The sequence below is a fragment of the Tachypleus tridentatus genome, unplaced genomic scaffold (assembly GCF_004210375.1).
Source record: "Tachypleus tridentatus isolate NWPU-2018 unplaced genomic scaffold, ASM421037v1 Hic_cluster_2, whole genome shotgun sequence".
NCBI classification, from domain to species: domain Eukaryota; kingdom Metazoa; phylum Arthropoda; class Merostomata; order Xiphosura; family Limulidae; genus Tachypleus; species Tachypleus tridentatus.
In genome coordinates, this window is record NW_027467782.1 from 34,101,304 (window position 1) to 34,124,680 (window position 23,377).

The 23,377-nt window shown below is 33.8% G+C and overlaps 2 protein-coding genes and 1 long non-coding RNA gene across 29 annotated transcripts in view; 1 reads left to right on the forward strand and 2 right to left on the reverse strand.

Moving 5' to 3' along the window:
• The window catches only part of LOC143243109 (uncharacterized), a 31,891-nt gene extending 29,333 nt beyond the window's left edge, over positions 1–2,558 (reverse strand). For 9 of the 15 annotated variants that reach the window (XR_013023908.1, XR_013023902.1, XR_013023900.1 and 6 more), the window contains exon 1: positions 234–2,558. The gene's annotated coding sequence lies outside the window, so the exon portion shown is untranslated. The remainder of the gene's footprint in view (positions 1–233) is intronic. The other 6 variants (XR_013023895.1, XR_013023893.1, XR_013023892.1 and 3 more) reach the window with 4 other exon arrangements.
• The window catches only part of LOC143243112 (uncharacterized), a 33,002-nt gene that overhangs the window by 3,943 nt on the left and 5,682 nt on the right, over positions 1–23,377 (forward strand). The window contains exon 3 of one of the 2 annotated variants that reach the window (XR_013023910.1): positions 10,110–10,900. The exons of the other annotated variant lie outside the window; for it this stretch is intronic. This is a non-coding gene — a long non-coding RNA (uncharacterized LOC143243112). Of the gene's footprint in view, positions 1–10,109; positions 10,901–23,377 lie in introns of those variants that run through there. 2 annotated transcript variants of the gene reach the window in all.
• The window catches only part of LOC143243107 (serine/threonine-protein kinase atr-like), a 34,631-nt gene continuing 21,390 nt past the window's right edge, over positions 10,137–23,377 (reverse strand). For all 12 annotated transcript variants that reach the window (XM_076486856.1, XM_076486866.1, XM_076486867.1 and 9 more), the window contains 3 exons: positions 22,602–22,717; positions 10,975–11,114; positions 10,137–10,181 (listed from right to left, as the gene is read on the reverse strand). In XM_076486856.1, the coding sequence (XP_076342971.1) occupies positions 10,150–10,181; positions 10,975–11,114; positions 22,602–22,717 (288 nt within the window). In that variant the 3' untranslated portion in view covers positions 10,137–10,149. The remainder of the gene's footprint in view (positions 10,182–10,974; positions 11,115–22,601; positions 22,718–23,377) is intronic.

Here is a 23,377-nt window from a genome sequence, read left to right on the forward strand (position 1 = left end):
CTAAATGATGAAGAGAAAAAAACAAACAAACATGCAAATCAGGTACATATTGTAATGATGTAAGGAAAACACTAGGTAAAAAAATGAAGTAAAGAAAAAACAAAATACAGGAGTTTGAGAGTGTTTACAATAGGATAACTTATTGTTTAATTTTAAAAGTATAATAAAGAGAACAGACTACTAAAATTCATTATTTTACTGATAAATTGGAATAGCTGATGCAGCTCACTTACCATTTCAAACAATACAATGTTCCTCTTCTACAAGATGGTTGGTGTTTAACCTTCCAGTCCTCTTTACTTCAAGATTGATATCTGTAATGCTAAATATTTAGCTCTTCAAAGTAGTGCATCTTTCTTTTTGATCATTTAGTAAAAGTGTGAACAAAGAAAGTAGGCTCATATCAAGAATTTCAACTTACATTCTTTGTCCAGTGAATAAGGTCACCTCATTACCTTTGTTCACTGACAGCAATGGTCATCAGACATTTTCAGTCATTATCATACTTGGTCAACCATGAATATTTTAGTTGTAACCCAGTTAACCTGTATTCTATATACAATACTAAAACATACCTAGGAGTGTAAGAGAACAGAGGATAAAAAAGAACTAAAATAAAGTGAAGTTAATAAATTTCTGGACCTCATATTGCATTTAAGACATTGTAAAAATCAAGTAAGTAAGATTGAGGCATAATTGTTAGTGTTCCTAAGGTCTTCTAGACAATATATGTTAGTTAATCATAAGGAAAACAAGATTTTAGGTTGCATGCAGGGAAATGCTGAGTAAAGAAGAGTAAGAAGTGATCTTATGATAGCTGAAAAGATTATTGGAAAGGGGAGTCACCTTCCATAAAAACGTCAGGTGACTTTCCTTCTGGGGTTTTTTCTCTTTTCTCTCCCTTTGCACCACTACAACACGCTTGAGACTCACTGGACCTATTTCTCACTAAAAACTTGTCTAATAAGATTTGTTTTTTGCCTGCATTTTAAAATGTTTCAGAAGTAAGACATGGCATTGTCATTGAAAAGGTTTATGCTGCAGTTTGCTACAGCTTTGTCAGGGTGAAATTTTTCCACAAAACTTTGCAACTCTCCCTATTTTCCACACTTTCCTTGATTAATGAACTAGGAACACCCTCCCTTCCCTCCTCCTCATCTGAAGACACTTCCTCAGTGTTGCCTTCTGTTACTGCTCCTTCTAAAGGTCTTGGAGTTCTTCCATGGTGAGCTCAGTGTTGTGGTCTTCCACCAACTCCTACACATCATCACCACTCACATTCAAGCCCATACACTTGCCTAGTGAGACAATATCCTCGACAATAGACTCAGACTCAAAGTCTTCAAAATCTCTATCTGCTACTGAATCTGGTTGCAATTTCTTCCAGGTTGAGTTCATGGTCCTCAAAGACACTTCCTTCCAGGCTTTGTCTATGATCCTCAAGCAATGGAGATTTTTAAAGTGATTTTTCCAGAACTCTCTGAGGGTTAACTCTGTGTCATACTTTACTATTAGCCCTCCACATGACATTTAATTTTCTTTTCAGAAAATTATTTTTTTAAAAAAACAACTGGGTTCTCAGAATGGTAAACAAGCAAAGGCTTAAGTTTTAAGACCCCACTTGCATTATTACATGACAATACAGTTAGCCTGTCCTTCATTGGCTTGTGCCCTAGCAGTGACTTCTCCTCCTTGGTGATGTTGGTCGTCTTTGGCATTTTCTTACAAAAGAGGCCTGTCTCATCACAGTTGAACACTTGTTCGGGAATAAAACCCTCAGCTTCTACATAGTCCTTAAATTCCCTGACAAATTTATCAGCAGCATCTTTGTTAGAATGAGCACCCTCCCCATGTCTCACGAAGCTATATATGTCACTTCTCTTCCAATATTTTTCAAAACACTCCTACTAGCCTTAAAGACATCACTTGGATCAGCACTCGTTCCAGAAGTATTTTTCAGGAGGTCAGCATAAAACTGCTTTGCTTTCTCACAAATGATGGTCTCAAAAATGCTATCACCAGTTAACTGTTTTTCGTTTACCCAAATCAACAACACTTTTTACACCTCTTCCATTGTTTGTGATCTTTGTTTCGTAAGCACTGTCACTCCTTTTGCAACATCACCTCCTTTATTTTTCAGTATGGTGCAGACTGCAGACTTTGCCATTCCAAACTGTGCAGCAAGGTCAGACAAGCTAACACCACTCTCATACTTCGTTACAAGATCTTTTTTCTCCTTTATTGTGGCTCTTACAATGTTTCTTTTTGGTTTGCTACTTTTATTATACTTCTTTGACCCCATGGTGGCTTATTTAATCAGAATATTTAGAAAAACAACAACAAAAAGAAAAACGTGAACGTTCACAGCAGATTTTAGTGGGGGTGTGGACTGAGTGACTGGTATGGGTAAAATGTTTGGGCAAGCTTAGTGCAGGACGAAAATGGTTGAAAGGTCGTTCAGCTCATCAGTCGGGTTATTTCAGGGGTTCAGGCTAAACAACTTTGTTCGGGAACTGAGTTTATGTTCGACAACCGAGAAATTTTTTTCTCAAACAATATGTTCAAAAAACCAAATAGTTCAGGAAGGGAGTTATTCAAGAAGATACCACTGTATTTGACTTCATTTTATATGCCATTATTCCATATTTTAAGTAAGTTATGGATTCCACGTGAACAAAATTCCTTGAATTTGGATTCAAAAAACAATCTTAAGTCAGTTTTGAGTTCCTCGTTTTTACAAACCTTTCTTCATCTTAGTAATGCTGCGAGGATCTTAAAACATGATAATCAGATGGAGCAGTATCTAGTGAATAGAATTGATGAGGCACAACTTCCCATTTTAAGGCCTGAAGTTTTTCTTGGGTCATTTATGAAGTGTGTAGGATTCAAAGCACAATCTTAAGTCGTGAAAAAACATTAGTCTTCTATATTGATTAATGCAGTTCTTTTCCTTACCAGTGCTTGGTGTTAGCACTCCAACTGATGACAATATCTTTCAGCTGTGATTTGCATCAAAAAGTTTGTGATAAACTGCACTTCCCAGATCTCACCAAACACAAGGCAAAACTGTTTGTTTTTGGATATCAGCCATTCTTCGGTGTTGGTACAGGTGTGTAACAGAGATTCAACAATTGTCTCTTACGTTGAGTATGCTCATAACAAAAAAAAAAAAAAACTTTTCGTTGCCACTAACAATTCTTTCCAGAATTGGTTCATGAGCATTTCTTGTTGTCAAAGATTAACAAATAGTGACTCTCTCAACATGTTAATTATCCGAAACCTAGTGTCCAAGTTTTGAAACTTTTCCAATTCCGTAGATGTAGATAATGATTGTTACATGGAGCTGTTGAGCCATTTCTCACATAGTCAATTTTGAATTGCTTCAAATATTAAAATATTGACATTGGGAAAAAGCATAAATTTGCAAGTTCTTTTCCTCAAACCGAATGACAACTTTTTGCAAAAAACGTTATTTACTTTCCTACCTAATATTCCCTGTGATAATTCTCAGTATCATTAAAATTTTGTGCTCTGGTAGTCATCACTATGGTCACAATTTTCGTGTTTGCAGCATCCCTAATGTGTTTCTTTAAATATTTGTTATACACGCACACTCGTATATAATTGATTTGAAAAATTGATATTTCACATTCTGTATTTTATTCCATACAACAACTTTATTTCTTTATTTTAATTTTACTGCACTTCTTATTCTCACCCCTCAGTGTGGACTCCTGTACGTGGTGAAGGGAACTCCCAGGGAAGGTTCTGTTCTTTCAGATTACCTCTTCTGGGATCTAAACATCCACCCACGTGTTTACCGTGTGTGGTGAACCGTGAAGGGGAGGAGAGGATCCTGTTGGTTGGGGGTCCAACCATAACACACCATTTTGACCTTGAATTCCTATAGACAGGCAGCCTTGGGGTGGCCCCCCTTGGATCAATCAGCTGGTCCACTTGGGCTATGGTCAACCAGGTACCAGTGTTGAAAGTTCTTAACAGGTGTTGTGGACTTTGTGTCTGATGCAGGTGTTTGGGTGTAGTGCTCACAAAACCCTGTCGTTGCTGCAGTGTCTTTGCTTGACATTGTAGTGCGTCTCCTTATAGGGCTCTATGGTGGGTGGGATCAGAGGGCACCAAATGTTTCTTTTCTCTTATGGATCCTCCAAACAAACATTTAAATAAAATAGTGAAAAAACAGTCAATAGGAAAACAATCACGTCTTGAAGATTCTGATCAGCAATGTTCAACATCTGTACCACCAGTTGTACCTCATTTTATTATCCTACATTCTCTTTCAGAGAAACCTTGAGGGCAAATGTCCTCCTTTTTATTCAGAAGGGACTGTAGGGACTTGCTAGCTCTCCAAAGTCAGAAAAGAAGCTTTGATCTGGAGACATATCTGTGGAAACATCCAACAGTTATTGTTGAGAGGGATTTGAAGAACATCCCGAGTCAGAGATTTTAGCTGGGTTCTCTACTCGAGTTTCTGCAGTGAGGCGTATCTCCACTCACAAAGATGGAGTTACAATACCGAACAATATCCTCATTCTGACATTTACATAACCACCTGCACCTGTCACCATCAAGGCAGGTTATCTAAATTGCAGGGAATGGCCGTACATTCCAAACCCTCTCCGATGTTTCCAGTGTCAGAGGTTCAGTCACTTAAAGACGTCACATCATAGTTGCCTGACATATGCTACTCTACACACCCTTCAAGGGCATTGCCATCCGTGTTTCCTTGGGTCGTACTATCACTGTTTGTAAATGGCATCCAGTGTAAAGATGTCGTTTAAATTGATATATTTACATTTTTTACTCTTCATTTTTAAACTAGAATATGTAAATATAACAATATGAACCAGTATTGGGCAAGAATGCCCTATGAAACAGGTATTCATTTTTTTCTGGGCTGCCATAACAAGTAGAGACGTGCATGTCATTTGTAAAATTTTTATGCTTTACTAAAATAAATGATGTCAAAAAATGTAACTTATACAAGCTTGGATGCTATTGGTGAGCTTTTCAGAAAATTTTTGATGAAAAATGTGGATGTAGGAGAACATATTTTAATTGAAAGCATTAGTTCTATGGAAAGGATGACTAGGCTTTCGCCAATTCATAAAAACTAAATGTACAAGGCATCAAATTATTTGTCATGTGCAACAGTGAAAACAATTGGTGTGAATACAGCTTAAGGGCGTACTACAGAGAATACCCAACAATCAATATTCTTTACTTGATGTTGAAGGAGTAAATAAGCTTACATCTAGTGAAAAAATAAATAACTGTCCATTTATTAGAATCTGTTCTTGAACAAGGGTGTCATGTAACTGTAGTCAACTGGTATACAAGTACTTGATTGGCACATTTTTTGAAAACTCAAAATATAATGAGGATGACTACTATTCACACTAATAGAGAAATCCCAAAACAGCTCGCTAATGAGCATCTGGAGAGTCATGACACAGCTTTTGTTCGTAATGACAACGCTCTGATAGTAAAATGGGAAGACAGAAGAGCAGTATATGTGATAACCACAAAATATTCAGCTAATTTTGTTGAAAAGGATAAAACTTACTTTGGGGGGGGAACCAGACAATTTTACAAGAAAACTATGCTATATAGAAAAGTTTAATGAAAACATGGGAGCAGTTGATAAAGCAGAACAGTTGCTGAAGCTTTATGAGCCAAGTCATAAACCCCACGCATGGTTTAAGAAGCTAGACCTACACTTGCTGACATGTATGCTGCTAAATAGTTTTCATGTTTACAAAAATACTGCAAAAAAATATTTACTTTCAAGAGGTATGTCGTAATGGTCACACAGCAACTGGTGGAAATGCATAATTCAGATGGAATTGCCACTAAAAAGAAATTTGTTGCTAGCAATCCTCATGCAGGTTGCAAGCAATAGCCTGGAAAAAAACTGTCCATGCTTTAGTTTCTATTCCACCCTTGCCTGGTGGTTGAAATATGCATCAAAAAAGTGATGCAGAGTGTGATATCCAAAATGGAAGGAAACAAGAAAGTGTTGTAATGAATGCTCTGAAAACCAGGTCAATGCAGTACAGACACTTTGAAATATGGCATAATAAATAGGATTCTTCCATTTACGTAAGTATTACAATTCAATAAAGTTATATACTAATATACTCGCATATTTTTCAAGAAGATATTATATAAGTAATACACTCATAAAAACAAAGTGTATAAAAATTAATTATTTGGGTGGGTAAAAATCATTTTACGCTACATGTGGCAATTTTCACAATTTGTACAGAAAGGGTTATTAACAAATTGTTAGAGTACAACAAGGACCCAAATTATGAATATATTTTCTATAGCATATTCAATAAATGCAAAGAGTTAGATTGCAATATGAATTTCAAATTTAATTTCTTGTATCTCATGTCCATTTCACTGCTGGCACAAAGATTTAAGGTTGTTGTTTTGAATTAAGCACAAAGCTACTCAATGAGCTATCTGTGCTCTGCCCACCATGGGTATCGAAACATGGTTTTTAGCGTTGTAAGTCCACAGACATACCGCTGAGCCACTGGGGGGCAAGATTTAAGGGAAGGTGGAACATCAGCATGATGGCTGATTATTGCTGAAAATTGAAATAAAATAGCCAGAAGCAACATATAAAAGACCACATCCCATAGTTTTGAGACTAAAAGATGTACACTTCACTAAAAAATCAGGAAGAATGAGAATGCATATTCATTGTAAATAATATTCATTTTTTCTGTCAAATAAGTTTTACAAATCAGGAAGAAGAAAAACCCTTACTTAGATCAAATTATTATTTTGTTTATGATAATGGATAAAAATACAAACAAACTAAAAAAAAGAATATTATTTTTAAAACCAGTGGAGCTGAATTATGGGAAATTGAATATTAAATCCAAAACAACTTTAATTATTACCATTTTTATAATATCAAACATCCAACTGAGAAAACTAATGTTATATTTGTTTGTTTACTGCTAAGTACAAATCTGCAGGACAAACTATTTGTAATATGGGTAGTTACTGCTTCATAAGTTGTCGTCTTTTTTATTTTACTTCAAGCTTGTTCAGTTTTCACATTTCAAACATCTGGAGTTTGATTCATACTTCCACCAAACTTGTTGGCCCTGTCTCTGTTATGGCAATTTCTCAGTGCTACTGTTTTTGAACTGCTGATCAGAGAGAAGGCAACTGTTTGTTAGCACCCACCACCATTTGATTTTATTTCTAGAACAACGTACTAATTAATTAATTGATTAAAATACCACTAACTGCTCAGCTATAGTGGTCAGTTTGAATATATTAGTTTACTTAGAAAGGTTGGCAGTGATTTCTTTTGCTAATTATATTTATATTCACTAACTTAATACATATGTCAGCAGCAGAAAGTATACAAGACTTTACAAATCTACCTATTAGAAATTTTATCATTTAACTGCCAAAAAACCAGACATAGGCCTGTCGATTGATACAAAACTAGAAGTGGTTACAGAACAGTTGGAAATGACTTACAGAATCACCTTTTAGCCAGAATTATGAGTTAACAAACAACTTTTTGAACCATTTACATTTGGACTCAGTCAGTTTTTGTTTTAACACCTAAATATTATACAAAAGTCTCCTATTCCAAATTTGTATGGTCCTTTCAAGACAGGATTATTATCAAGACTTCTATGTACCACAAACTTTAATAAAAAAAGTAAAACCATCCTCTCTCTTATAGCTGGGCTATTTATTAATGAGTTAGTACTAGCATGACAAAGCTATAGTTCTATTCAGTTATCTCATATTTTGTAAACATTCTGGACTATATTAAGTCCATAAGAACCAATATTCAAAAGCCTTGTACTTTTCTGAATTTGACAAAGAAAAAAATCCCACTTTACATTTGGGTCACACCTCTTGATTTATATCATTTTGGTGATACTGTGCCTCACTGACTATACTATAACTGAAATGATGTTTATTTATACAATGGCTGATTAACATAGAAATATCCTCTGAATTTGTAAACACATTAGTAAGATTAGATACCAATAAACACAGAATGGAAGTAGCTAGATACTACATATCTATTATTTTTTTTGATAACACAGGTGGAAGGGGGGGGGGAGGGTTAAGATGAGGATCATACCACTGGTAAGTGAAATACCAACCGCAACCTAGTCTCTTGAGAATAATATTTAAAAAATCATAAAATTGGACAAATTTAAAAAGCATGACAAAATACACCTTGACATGAGTATTGTCAAATGAGAAATGATAATTTGGCAAAATTCAATAGGAGTGTCACATGTGTCTAGAGTGTGTGTCACACTACTTTTTGTTTGCTAGAGGGATGTTGCATGATGATTTACAGGGGAGATGCATTTGAATCAGTTGATTATAAGGTAAATGCTCAAGACGTGTTGCATATGAAAAAAACATTTCTGTATGGGGAGCAACATTTGAGAGGGTATAATGTACCATACTGGAAGGCAATTTTTTTTCCCTTACTTTTTAAGAACTTTTCAGAATAAGGGCTTCTGGCTTGAAATTTATTAATTATCCTCATCACCTCTTATGCCAGACTTACAGTCCCCTGAAACATGTATGTTGTATTTATTCACTTATGTACAGAAAATGTGAGATAGAAGAACATAATCAAATATCTATCAGATCAACTGAAACAAGCTTTAGTTTCATTACATCCATCAGTAGGCCTCCATATTTCTGTAAAGTTTGAGGTCTGTACCCTCATGATTTTGGACATTTTGCTACTCTGGTATCAAGCTAATCCCTAAAAATTAAGCTACTTCATAAATAATCTATTCTAGACAAAGTTCAATGGTTCTTACAATATTCTGAGTAATGGCACACATTTAAATCTCCATTATCATACTGTTGACAAAAAGAGAAATAAAAGCAATGCCAGATGGTAAACAAAATTATTTTTGAAACTGTATGATTTGGTTTGTAATGTCCTCTTTTGTTTGATCATTCCTGTATAAAACTTATGGACCTTATCTATGAAGATAGAATCATTTTAAATATGAAGTTTTCTTTCACAACTTATAACTGGGTTACAAATAATACATGTCTTTTAACTTGACATAATTTTAGGCTAAAGTGACAATGCATAATTAAAATATATATGTAAAAAACGGCTGGTATGGGCAGAGAAAAACTCTATGTAGCAGGTTTTTCTCACCATCATGGATCATAAATTATTTCTTTAACATTTTACTATGTGACACTAACAACAGAATCAAAAAGTCAGATTTTGATGAGAAATACTCCCCCAACTTAACTCAGTAAACTGGATTACGAATTTGTTTTTTTTTAAACTGCATTTAGTTTAAATTTTCATTGGAAGCTTACAACCAAGGTGTGCTACTTGTATAAATTGTGAGACTAATATATAACTTTACTGTGATTATAAATTAAAATATTTTAATAAACATTAATGATTCTGTTAATGTGAACAAAGTGTTAGAAGAAAATGATACCCCATAAACACATTATATAATATTCTCTCTGTGAGAATGTACATAAAAGCTCAATAATGTCTTACAAAGAATTAAAAATGAGTAATAACTTCTACATGCATGCACTGACAGGTTTAGGAACTTATCAATGTGATATCTTCAGTATTAGTGGTGCAGGAAGGAGAGAAATAGGTGGAGTGCTTGACTAGACACGCAAAATGTACAACGAGAAATTTAAAGTATAAGAAGCTGCTAAAAGTGTTTCCCCCCTGCTGTCAAAGTCAGCTAAGTCTGTAAAGATTTAGGGCATGTCCTCACCAGAAAATTGATATAATAATTTACAGTTGCTATGCATGTAAAATATGTAAAAGTGGGGATGTTACAACACCTCCAGGTCTGATGCCTCTGAAATACTCCATACACATTTCAGAGAAATGTATGTTACTATATGATATTAATGAAAGAATAGATCAGATTAATAATTGACTGAAAAGTTAAAGGAACAGTACAGATGAGGTGATTACAAGAATTTATTTGCAGTGTTATAAAACCTACTTTCTGGCAAGTTTTGCACTTTGTAACCAGCAAGTTACGATTTCGTAATCAATCTTTTGGTCTGCTCAGGAATGTGGTTCTTGGCTATTGTAAGGAGAACCGGTACAGATTAAGAAGAGGTTCCTGATAATGAAGTGAGGACTGTAAAACAAAGAAGTAAAAAAAAACAACACTCATGAATACAAAATATTATTTCTAATTCAAGATCTCCTCTACTAGGTACTGTTTAAAGGGAAGTTAAATACAATTAACAAACATTTATAATCATAAAATATAATTCATCTAAATTTTAGCCTTTAAAATAAAGAATTAAGTAAAAATAGACAAATATTATATGAAAACCAATGAAACAGTTGTTATAATTAAAATGGTATATCTTTAAGTTTGGGTCATGGTATTTCAGTAAATTTCATTTCTATATTTCTTTTAATTATTTCTAGAGAGACAAACAGAACTATAAGTGCCTGTTCAAGGTTAGATTAATAAAATTTTAATCTTTGTTTTAATGTAGACTTTGATTATTAGTATACTAATTATTTTAAAACGTTTGTGTATATGATCATTAAATGATTCTTTATTACTTATATTGTATAATCTGCTTTAAACAATTTATGTTTTTAAACTCAGAAATGTGTTCTCGTACCTAAAAAATGTATAATATCAAAGATATAAATGTTGAAGTTCTTATCATTAGAGTAGTTGCTCCCGATATATAATGAGACACTTTTTTTTTAAAACAAGAATGATAAGTGCTTTCTATTTTTCTCTTCACATCTCATTTGGTATCTTTAAAGCTTTAAAGAAATAATCAGTAATGTATACAAACTATAAGTTAAATTATCAATATCATTAGATAAAAAAATCATTCCTAGCTTTTGAGACTGCAGTTTTTATATATTCTATTTGTAATAAAAGTAAAACCTGAAACACATACTTGAACCAATTTTCTTCTTCCTCTCCACTCTTCTAAGAGTGGAGTTCAATCTACTGACTGAGGAGTAGCTTCCTTGAAATGAAGGGCAGAGACCTGTAAAAACTTGGACTGCTTTCTCCATATCTGTCAACATGTGTAGTCTGGAAGAAAAAACAAACACATACTCCCTAAAATCTTAACAAACTACATTTCAGTGTCTGACGAATACAGAAAAACTAGTATATATATATATATATATAAAAAAAGTAAACAAAAGAAAAACACAACTGAGATAGAGAATCATGTTAAATATCTTTCTGAACCATTTAAACATTTTTTAGCATGAAAAAAAAAACACAGCTGAAAGCAGCATAATAAAAAACATACTTCTAATTCACTGTTACTAAGATAAAAGAATAATATCTGATGATATGATGATACCCCCAAATATAATGTAACATTTCCATGCAATTAGACATGGAAACAATTACATGGATGGCTGGTTGATTTGGTGTTCTAGCAACCAGGCTATGTGCACCAAACATCTGGTTAAAAGTTAAAAGTAAAGTAAAATTATTAAAATTCATTAAAGGAAATTAAAATAAAACAAAACAAAGTTACATTTTTGAATTAAAAACACAAATAGCATTAAATTCAACTTTTACATCTAGTCTACAGCAGTAAGAAAAAAAAAACTACAGTAATACAAGTTGTGAAGGACTTTTTACAGCATAATTATAATTATCATAACTTGCCAGAATGACCAACAGGTAGTTAAAAAGTAGCATCAGTCACCTGAAGTTGGTCTTTCCATTCCTGGTTTCAAGTTATTGGATGTTATGGCCATTTTCTAATTTTAGATCGAACTAGATGTACTTTGATTCTTAAAAGTGAATCACATCAAAAAAATGTCTAATATATAAAGTAAAAAACAAACAAACTTAAATAGCATTAAAAAGATTAATAGACTTTAAACAACTAAAAACATTTCAAAGGTGGACAATGTCACCATTGCCAATAACAATGTCTAACAAATAAACCTTGGGACAAAACATGTTTAAAATGGTGCCATAATTAAGTCGTAATGACACCGAAACAGTAAAATGTGGCTTAATGTAACAGACAATACATTGGTTCATCAGTCCCAGATAAAAGAAAACGATGAATTAAAAAACTGTGACCAATGTGTAGTCTAGTTAGGACATTTTCCTCTTTCCATTTTTGGTCCTTAAGAAAGCAAGATAGCCAAAGTCCAATAGCACGTTTTATTTAGAAAAGCTTGTTTTCACGTTGCTCACTCCAAGTCGACTGCTAACTGGCATGAAGCTGAGCCTTGAATACAGGACCATAGTCCACGTATGGAACAGAAACAGCAGCGATAGAGCCAGAGCAGACAGATTTATCTGCAGTGTCACCAAGCTCGTTCCTGCAAATACCAATGTGGCCCAGTATCTAGAAACACTGGACAGAAGTAGATGTTAAAGAGAAATGGGCCAGTCGATTTTGAATATCAGTAAGAACTAAGATGAAACAATTCAAGGACCAGTAGAGAACTAAGCGAGTCAGTATAAATAGTACAATTTGAGTACTGCTTAGCTTCTGTGTGATACAGGACAAGAGAAATGACATACAGTTCAGCAGTGAACACAGAAACTGTAGAGAGGATTCTGTGCACAACCACCAAACCATGGCTGAGCCCACAGAGTCACCTGATTTTGAACCATCTGGAATGGAAGGGTGGTTTGAAAGATGTTCTGCAAATAACATACAGTATTTCCAATCAGGAGTGTCTGCTTTTCTCAGATGACTTAAAGAAAGGTTACATCTTGGGACTGTAATAAGCCATGGTAGGATGAGCTGACCAGTGGATACAGCAAATGTTATCCAAGGATAGACCCAATTCATCCAACTGTACTTGGATACAAAGGCCAAAAGGAGCAATGGCTGACTGTCTGTTTTACAAAAGCATGGCCCACTGAGGAAGGAAAACATAATCCCAGGTGGAATGTTATGGTAAGGACTGAAGTTTTGAAGAATACAGTAAAGACAGTTGCAAACGGCAGAGGTGCAAAGAAGGTTCATGAGATTCTACGTATAAGCTATGAACAGGGGAAGTGCTGAAAGCCCTGGTGCAGAGCTGAAGTCCCTGATGATGATCTTGAAGGCCAAGGTGCTGGCAGAGCCATAGACCAGTGATCCATACTCCAGTTTTGAACAAGTAATAGCCTGATATATCTTTAGCAAAGAACATTGATCCACTTCCCAAGATGTGAAAGAGTGGACATGGAGGATGTTCAGTGCTCTTGTACATTTGACCTGTAGCTGTTTGATGTGTGGTATGAAGCTTAGCTTACAGTCAAAGATAAGCCCAAAGAACTTTGTTTCAGGGACCACAGTAAGTACAACTTCACCAATATTGAGTTCAGGATCAGGGTGAATACCCCATTGGTGGCAAAAGTGCATACAAACAGTTTTAGAGAGAGAGAATTAAAACTGTTTGCAGTGATTCACTTCAGAAAACAATTGAGGGCAGTTTGTAGCTGTCGCTCAATATACTGCATGTTTGATGATTGACATGAAATGTGAAAGTCATTGACAAAGAGACCGTATGCAACAGTAAGAGGGAGTAGTTCAGTGATGGCATTAATCTTTATACTGAAAAATGTGTCACTCAAAACACAGCCCTGAAGAACTCCAAGTTCCTGTAGATAAAAACTGGAATGTGTTGAACCCACATGAACTTGGAATCACCTGTCCATTAAAAATTTTTTAATAAACATGGGTAAATGGCTAAGTAACCCATATATATGGAGGTCTAGCGAAATGCCATACCTCCATGTTGTGTCACAAGCCTTCTCAATATCAAAGAATATTGATACAAGATTTTGTCATTTGAGAAAAGCTTCTCTGATTAATGTTTCAGGTCGAATCAAGTGGTCCATGGTGGAGCACTGTCGTTAGAACACACACTGGGTGGGCGAAAGGAGGTTATTGTCTTCAAGGAACCAAACAAGACGAGCTTTAACTATCCTCTCTAAGGTGTTACAGAGACATTTCATCAAAGCAATTGGATGGTAGTTTGAAGGAATCTTCGGATCCTTCCCAGGCTTAGAGAAAGATAGGAATATAGCTCAGTGCCAGGCATCAGGAAAACATTCTCCTGCCACATCTGGTTGAAAACAATCAGAAAAACAGCAAGAGAAGCAGGAGAGAGATAGAACAGCATTTCATAGAGCACATCATCAGGTCCAACCGAATGTACTGACAGACTGATGAAGAGCCAGTGTAAGGGGACGATTATAGTCACAGAGACAATCAGCTCAAAGGAAAGAAGTAATCACTCTGCCCAACTGGTGATATGTTGATTGTGAACTTAATCCAAGAGTCCTTCTGGCTTTGACATATTACCCACCAAGCATGTGCATGGCCCTGTTGGAAAGCGATGCGATTCGAGAATGTGGGATACCAATGAAAAGTATCCCACATCCATTTTTGAGTCTTCTGTGCCATGTGGCAGGCAAGATTCCACCACAGATGATGATATTGTGGAAAATATGTCAAGGCTTTAGGAATACTTTGAGCAGCTTTCTGTACAATACAGTCAGTTATTGCTGTCACACAGTCGTCTATTGATGGCATACAGATGATGGCAGGATCAAGTTCTGTAAGAACAGTGAAAGAGAGCAAGTTTGCTTGATCCTTTTTCCATTGGTGCACATGGGTTGGGTGGCATTGACCACAGCCAGTCTCTCTCAAAATTGTAGAAAAATTATCACTGCTGCATGGGTTATTGTCAACCCTCCACGAAAAGTGGGAGAATAGTGAAGGGGAGTAAATGGAGAGATCAAAAGCAGTAAAGAACTGACTAGATGCATGAAAATAAGTATAAGAACCACTATTGAAGAGAGAAAAGTTGTGATCTGAGAGCATACACTCTATGGAGTGACCCTCCCATCAATATCAGCACTTCCTCAGAGGGGACGATTTCCATTAAAGCCCCCAGCATTAAAAAATGGAGATGGCAACTGTTTAATGAGAGCATCAAGGTCTGATTGATCATAGGTCTCTCTAGTCAACAGGTAGAGAGAACAAACAGTGATGGTACGACACAAAGAAACACAAATGGCTACAGCCTCCAAGGGTGTGTTGAGTAACAAAGACAGGATAAGCACATGCTGATCAACCAACAGTGCTACCCCTCCATGCACTTGTCCATCACACAGCCTGTCATTTCTGTACAAAGAAAACTGCTGAAAGGTGATTGTATCAGCAAGTTTCAGAAAGATTTCCTGTAAGGAAAGACATACAGGATGGTAGAAAGAAATAAGTGTTTTGATGTCACCCAGATTAGAATGTAAACTTCAACAGTTCCATTGTATCAAGGTGGCTACTTTTATTTACGTGTAGGCAAATTGGGTGCAGACCATGTTTTATTTCTTTATTGTCTTTATTCGAGGGAGGTTTACCAACCTCAATGGATCCTACCCTGGGTTGATTGGGCAAGTCTTTGTTGTTAGAAGAGGATTCCAGTGACTTAGGGTGCAAACAAATGATCATTTTGCACCTTGGGAAAGGAGAAGAAAGTGTAACCAAAACCAAAGGAAGCAGATATTGGGGTTTGCTGAAATTAATGTTAGAGACAAAGATGGGTGTTGACATTGATTCATTAACTTTTTTAACCATGGATGTCAGAAGACTTTCTGTTTGTTTTGAGAATGATTCTTTTGGAGGTACAGAGAGATCTGTCTGTACTCCCACTGTAGTAGTGGAATGAAGTGCATCAGCATAAGTCCAACATAAAGTGGTAGATAGCAATTTTCAAGCCTCAGGGCAAGTAATATTTTGAATCATCTTTAAACACTGTACCTTTTTATTCCTTCTAACCATTTAGGGCAAGAATAAAAGTAAGATGGGTGAGAGCCATTGCAAGTGATGCAACAAGGGTCTGTTTCATACTCATAGACACCATAATCCTTGCCACTGCAACGAGCACATGTAAAGGAACCAAGACATGATGTCTCCGAGTGATCAAATGGCTGACACTGGAACTATCCGAGAGGGTTTGGAATGTATGGCCGTACCTTGCAGTTAAAATAACCTGCCTTGTTGGTAGCAGGTGGATGCTGTGATGTAAATGTTAAAATGAGGACATTGATCGGCATCATAATTCCATCTTTGGGAGTGGAGATACACCTTACTGAAGAAACTCCTTGTGGTGGGAGAAACCAGTGGGAATCTCTGACTCAGGATGTTCTTCAACTCCTTTTTATCAACAAAAACTTCTTGTTACGAATTCAAAGTTGAATCAGGCATAACCTCAATAGGTATATTGCCTTGGAATGTAAAAGGAATTCACTGTGCTCGAGATGTGGATATTTCTACCAATATGTCACAAGAGCGAATCCTTCTGACCAACTTTGGAGAGCCAGTGAGACCTTCTGGTCCCTTCTGAATGAAAAAGGGAGACATTTGCCCTAAAGGTTTGTCTGAAAGAAAATGTAGTATAATAAAAGAAGGTACAGAAGTTACAAATGTTAAAGATTGCTGCTCAGAATCTTCAAAATGTGATTGTTTACTCATAAACTGTTTTTCACTATTTTGGTTAACTTTTTATTTGGATGGTCCATAATAAAAAAAGAATTTTTCGGTGTCCACTGTCCCCACCTACCATAAAGCCCTATGAGTGGATGCATTACAATGCCAAAAAAGAACACTGCAGCAACACCAGGGTTTCATGAGCACTATACCCAAACACCAGCATCAGGTACAATGTCCACAACACCTGCTGAGAACATCCAACACTGGTACTTGGTTAACCCTAGGCCAAGTAAACCAGCCAACTGACCCAAGGGGAGCAACCCAGGGATTGCCCATCTACAGAAATTCAAGGCCACAGTGGTATGTTAAGGTTGGACCCCTCAACCATCAGGATCTTCTCTTCCTCTTCATGGGTCACCATGCACAACACACATGTTGGTGGATCTTTAGATCCCAAAAGAGGTAAACTAAAAGAACAGAACCTCCCCTGGGAGGTCCCCCTCACAAATCACAGGAATCCAGAATGAGGGGAACAACTACCTGAAGAAATCCACAATGGTAAATATTATTCATCATGTAACTACACATGAAAACAATTACTTCAAGATATCCACAATAATATGTGCCTTTCTCCTTGTAATTACACATTAAAACAATTACTTCAAAGATATCCACAATGATGTGCCTTTCTCCTTGTAATTAGACATTAAAACAATTACTTCAAAGATATCCACAATGATATGTACCATTCTCCATGCAATCAAACACTAAAACAATTACTTCAAAGATATCCACAATGATATGTACCATTCTCCATGTAATTAGACATTAAAACAATTACTTCAAAATATCCACAATGATATGTACCATTATCCATGCAATTAGACATTAAAACAATTACTTCAAAGATATCCACAATCATATGTACCATTCTCCATGTAATTAGACATTAAAACAATTACTTCAAAGATATCCACAATGATATGTACCATTCTCCATGTAATTAGACACTAAAATGATTACTTCAAGATATCCACAATATGTACCATTCTCCATGTAATTAGACATTAAAACAATTACTTCAAAAATATCCAGTGATATCTTCCATTCTCCATGTAATTATACATTAAAACAATTACTTCAAAGATGTAATTATATATGGTGAACCTGATGATGACCGAAGAAGGTCGAAACGTTGTTCGCTCTTCCATGTAAAATATTTTCTCAACCCAAAGGAGACGTTTTTGCATAAAAATTACTTAAAGATATCCACAATGATATGTACCAATTCTCTATGTAATTAGACACTAAAAGGATTACTTCAAAGATATCCGCAATGATATGTACCATTCTCCATGTAATTAGACATTAAAACAATTACTTCAAAATATCCACAATAATATGTACCATTATCGATGTAATTAGACATTAAAACAATTACTTCAAAGATATCCACAATGATGTGCCTTTCTCCATGCAATCAGACACTAAAACAATTACTTCAAAAATATCCACAATGATATGTACCAATTCTCTATGTAATTAGACACTAAAACAATTACTTCAAAATATCCACAATGATATGTACCATTATCCATGTAATTAGACATTAAAACAATTACTTCAAAGATATCCACAATGATATACCATTATCCATGTAATTAGACATTAAAACAATTACTTCAAAGATATCCACAATGATATGTGCCATTCTCCATGTAATTAGACATTAAAACAATTACTTCAAAGATATCCACAATGATATGTACCATTCTCCATGTAATTAGACATTAAAACAATTACTTCAAAGATATCCACAATGATATGTACCATTCTCCATGTAATTAGACATTAAAACAATTACTTCAAAGATATCCACAATGATATGTACCATTACCATTCTCCATGTAATTAGACATTAAAACAATTACTTCCACAATGAAAAATAACAATTACTTGATATCCACAATGATATGTACCATTATCCATGTAATTAGACATTAAAACAATTACTTCAAAGATATCCACAATGATATGTGCCATTCTCCATGTAATTAGACATTAAAACAATTACTTCAAAGATATGCACAATGATATGTACCATTCTCCATGTAATTATACATTAAAACAATAACTTCAAAGATATGTACCATTCTCCATGTAATTAGACATTAAAACAATTACTTCAAAGATATCCACAATAAGTACCATTCTCCATGTAATTATACATTAAAACAATTACTTCAAAGATATCCACAATGATATGTGCCATTCTCTATGTAATCAGACACTAAAACAAATACTTCAAAGATATCCAAAATGATATGTACCATTCTCCATGTAATTAGACATTAAAACAATTACATCAAAGATATCCACAATGATATGTACCATTATCCATGCAATTAGACATTAAAACAATTACTTCAAAAATATCCACAATGATATGTACCATTCTCCATGTAATTAGACATTAAAACAATTACTTCAAAGATATCCACAATGATATGTACCATTATCCATGTAATTAGACATTAAAACAATTACTTCAAAGATATCCACAATGATATGTACCATTCTCCATGTAATTAGACATTAAAACAATTACTTCAAAGATATCCACAATGATATGTACCATTCTCCATGTAATTATACATTAAAACAATTACTTCAAAGATATCCACAATGATATGTACCATTCTCCATGTAATTAGACATTAAAACAATTACTTCAAAGATATCCACAATGATATGTACCATTCTCCATGTAATTAGACATTAAAACAATTACTTCAAAGATATCCACAATGAATGATCCATGTAATTAGACATTAAAACAATTACTTCAAAGATATCCACATTACCATTCCATGTAATTAGACATTAAAACAATTACTTCAAAGATATCCACAATGATATGTACCATTCTCCATGTAATTAGACATTAAAACAATTACTTCAAAGATATCCACAATGATATGTACCATTCTCCATGTAATTAGACATTAAAACAATTACTTCAAAGATATCCACAATGATATGTACCATTCTCCATGTAATTAGACATTAAAACAATTACTTCAAAGATATCCACAATGATATGTACCATTCTCCATGTAATTAGACATTAAAACAATTACTTCAAAGATATCCACAATGATATGTACCATTCTCCATGTAATTAGACATTAAAACAATTACTTCAAAGATATCCACAATGATATGTACCATTCTCCATGTAATTAGACATTAAAACAATTACTTCAAAGATATCCACAATGATATGTACCATTATCCATGTAATTAGACATTAAAACAATTACTTCAAAGATATCCACAATGATATGTACCATTCTCCATGTAATTAGACATTAAAACAATTACTTCAAAGATATCCACAATGATATGTACCATTCTCCATGTAATTAGACATTAAAACAATTACTTCAAAGATATCCACAATGATATGTACCATTCTCCATGTAATTAGACATTAAAACAATTACTTCAAAGATATCCACAATGATATGTACCATTCTCCATGTAATTAGACATTAAAACAATTACTTCAAAGATATCCACAATGATATGTACCATTCTCCATGTAATTAGACATTAAAACAATTACTTCAAAGATATCCACAATGATATGTACCATTCTCCATGTAATTAGACATTAAAACAATTACTTCAAAGATATCCACAATGATATGTACCATTCTCCATGTAATTAGACATTAAAACAATTACTTCAAAGATATCCACAATGATATGTACCATTCTCCATGTAATTAGACATTAAAACAATTACTTCAAAGATATCCACAATGATATGTACCATTCTCCATGTAATTAGACATTAAAACAATTACTTCAAAGATATCCACAATGATATGTACCATTCTCCATGTAATTAGACATTAAAACAATTACTTCAAAGATATCCACAATGATATGTACCATTCTCCATGTAATTAGACATTAAAACAATTACTTCAAAGATATCCACAATGATATGTACCATTCTCCATGTAATTAGACATTAAAACAATTACTTCAAAGATATCCACAATGATATGTACCATTCTCCATGTAATTAGACATTAAAACAATTACTTCAAAGATATCCACAATGATATGTACCATTCTCCATGTAATTAGACATTAAAACAATTACTTCAAAGATATCCACAATGATATGTACCATTCTCCATGTAATTAGACATTAAAACAATTACTTCAAAGATATCCACAATGATATGTACCATTCTCCATGTAATTAGACATTAAAACAATTACTTCAAAGATATCCACAATGATATGTACCATTCTCCATGTAATTAGACATTAAAACAATTACTTCAAAGATATCCACAATGATATGTACCATTCTCCATGTAATTAGACATTAAAACAATTACTTCAAAGATATCCACAATGATATGTACCATTCTCCATGTAATTAGACATTAAAACAATTACTTCAAAGATATCCACAATGATATGTACCATTCTCCATGTAATTAGACATTAAAACAATTACTTCAAAGATATCCACAATGATATGTACCATTCTCCATGTAATTAGACATTAAAACAATTACTTCAAAGATATCCACAATGATATGTACCATTCTCCATGTAATTAGACATTAAAACAATTACTTCAAAGATATCCACAATGATATGTACCATTCTCCATGTAATTAGACATTAAAACAATTACTTCAAAGATATCCACAATGATATGTACCATTCTCCATGTAATTAGACATTAAAACAATTACTTCAAAGATATCCACAATGATATGTACCATTCTCCATGTAATTAGACATTAAAACAATTACTTCAAAGATATCCACAATGATATGTACCATTCTCCATGTAATTAGACATTAAAACAATTACTTCAAAGATATCCACAATGATATGTACCATTCTCCATGTAATTAGACATTAAAACAATTACTTCAAAGATATCCACAATGATATGTACCATTCTCCATGTAATTAGACATTAAAACAATTACTTCAAAGATATCCACAATGATATGTACCATTCTCCATGTAATTAGACATTAAAACAATTACCATATCCACAATGATATGTACCATTCTCCATGTAATTAGACATTAAAACAATTACTTCAAAGATATCCACAATGATATGTACCATTCTCCATGTAATTAGACATTAAAACAATTACTTCAAAGATATCCACAATGATATGTACCATTCTCCATGTAATTAGACATTAAAACAATTACTTCAAAGATATCCACAATGATATGTACCATTCTCCATGTAATTAGACATTAAAACAATTACTTCAAAGATATCCACAATGATATGTACCATTCTCCATGTAATTAGACATTAAAACAATTACTTCAAAGATATCCACAATGATATGTACCATTCTCCATGTAATTAGACATTAAAACAATTACTTCAAAGATATCCACAATGATATGTACCATTCTCCATGTAATTAGACATTAAAACAATTACTTCAAAGATATCCACAATGATATGTACCATTCTCCATGTAATTAGACATTAAAACAATTACTTCAAAGATATCCACAATGATATGTACCATTCTCCATGTAATTAGACATTAAAACAATTACTTCAAAGATATCCACAATGATATGTACCATTCTCCATGTAATTAGACATTAAAACAATTACTTCAAAGATATCCACAATGATATGTACCATTCTCCATGTAACCTCAGAACTTTTATATTTTTGCTTCTTCAGTTTATTTTGTCCCCATTACTTTAAGACTTTTGTCAATATGATTATTAATCCTTTGTTAGTTACTTTCATTTAAACTCTTATTTCTTAATTCTGTAAGCATGAAATGCATCACTTTTCTTATAATTTGATAAAAACAGTTACGTGAGAACATTATATCTACCCTGGTACACACAATTTATCTTGTAAATAGAAATAAAATTAATTGCAATCACTTGAAACCATGGTGGAATCCACACTGGTATTAACTATTCCCTTGTAAGTAGATATAAAAAATTACTGAAGAACATGATAACATGTATGGTGATTTATACTTTTATATAAATGGAGATTTAATATAATTACCTGAGAACGTGACTGCATCCACGCTGGTATGCACCATTTTCCATGGAGGCTGCTGATAAAGGTCCCATCTGCTGAGTTCTTACAATTTTCAGGTGTTCCAATATTTTCTCATTTTCCTATGTGAGATAGTCAATGGTGGAACAAAATTTACCACATCAATCCAAAAAGCATTTTGAATATTTCCTAGAGACATGAATAATCTTTAAGTGACATGCCTCTTCACTTCTTCCAAATACATTTACATTACTAACATATAAAAAAATATGTATTGCACTTGAATGTTGGAAATACATCTTTGCTAATTAAAGCATTTATTTTCTTATGGAGATACAAAAGTTTATTTATACCATGATTATACTTTAAAACTCAGGAAAGAAACTAAGTTTTTCTCAAGAACTTTGCTATAATGTTGTGTATGATTATAACCAATGGCAAAAATCAAAATTAATTGAAAATTTATGTTACAAGATCTTCTACATAACATCACATTCATGGTATGAACTTATTTTCATATGCTCTCAATGAACAGGTAGATTTAAACAGTTTGAATACATCTTTGGTGTTAAATTCACTTATTTTTTGTGGAGATGGTTTACCACAGGTTTGTTACGTAGCTGTGCATGTATCATACTTTGATTAAATTGTTGTGAATTGGCACTTGTTGTATATTGCTGAATCATGTCAGTAGAACCTTCCAAGATTTTCACACTATCACAAATTATTGCATCATAATATCCCATGAAAACCATTGTGTAAAGCAACTGAGGCCTCTTTCA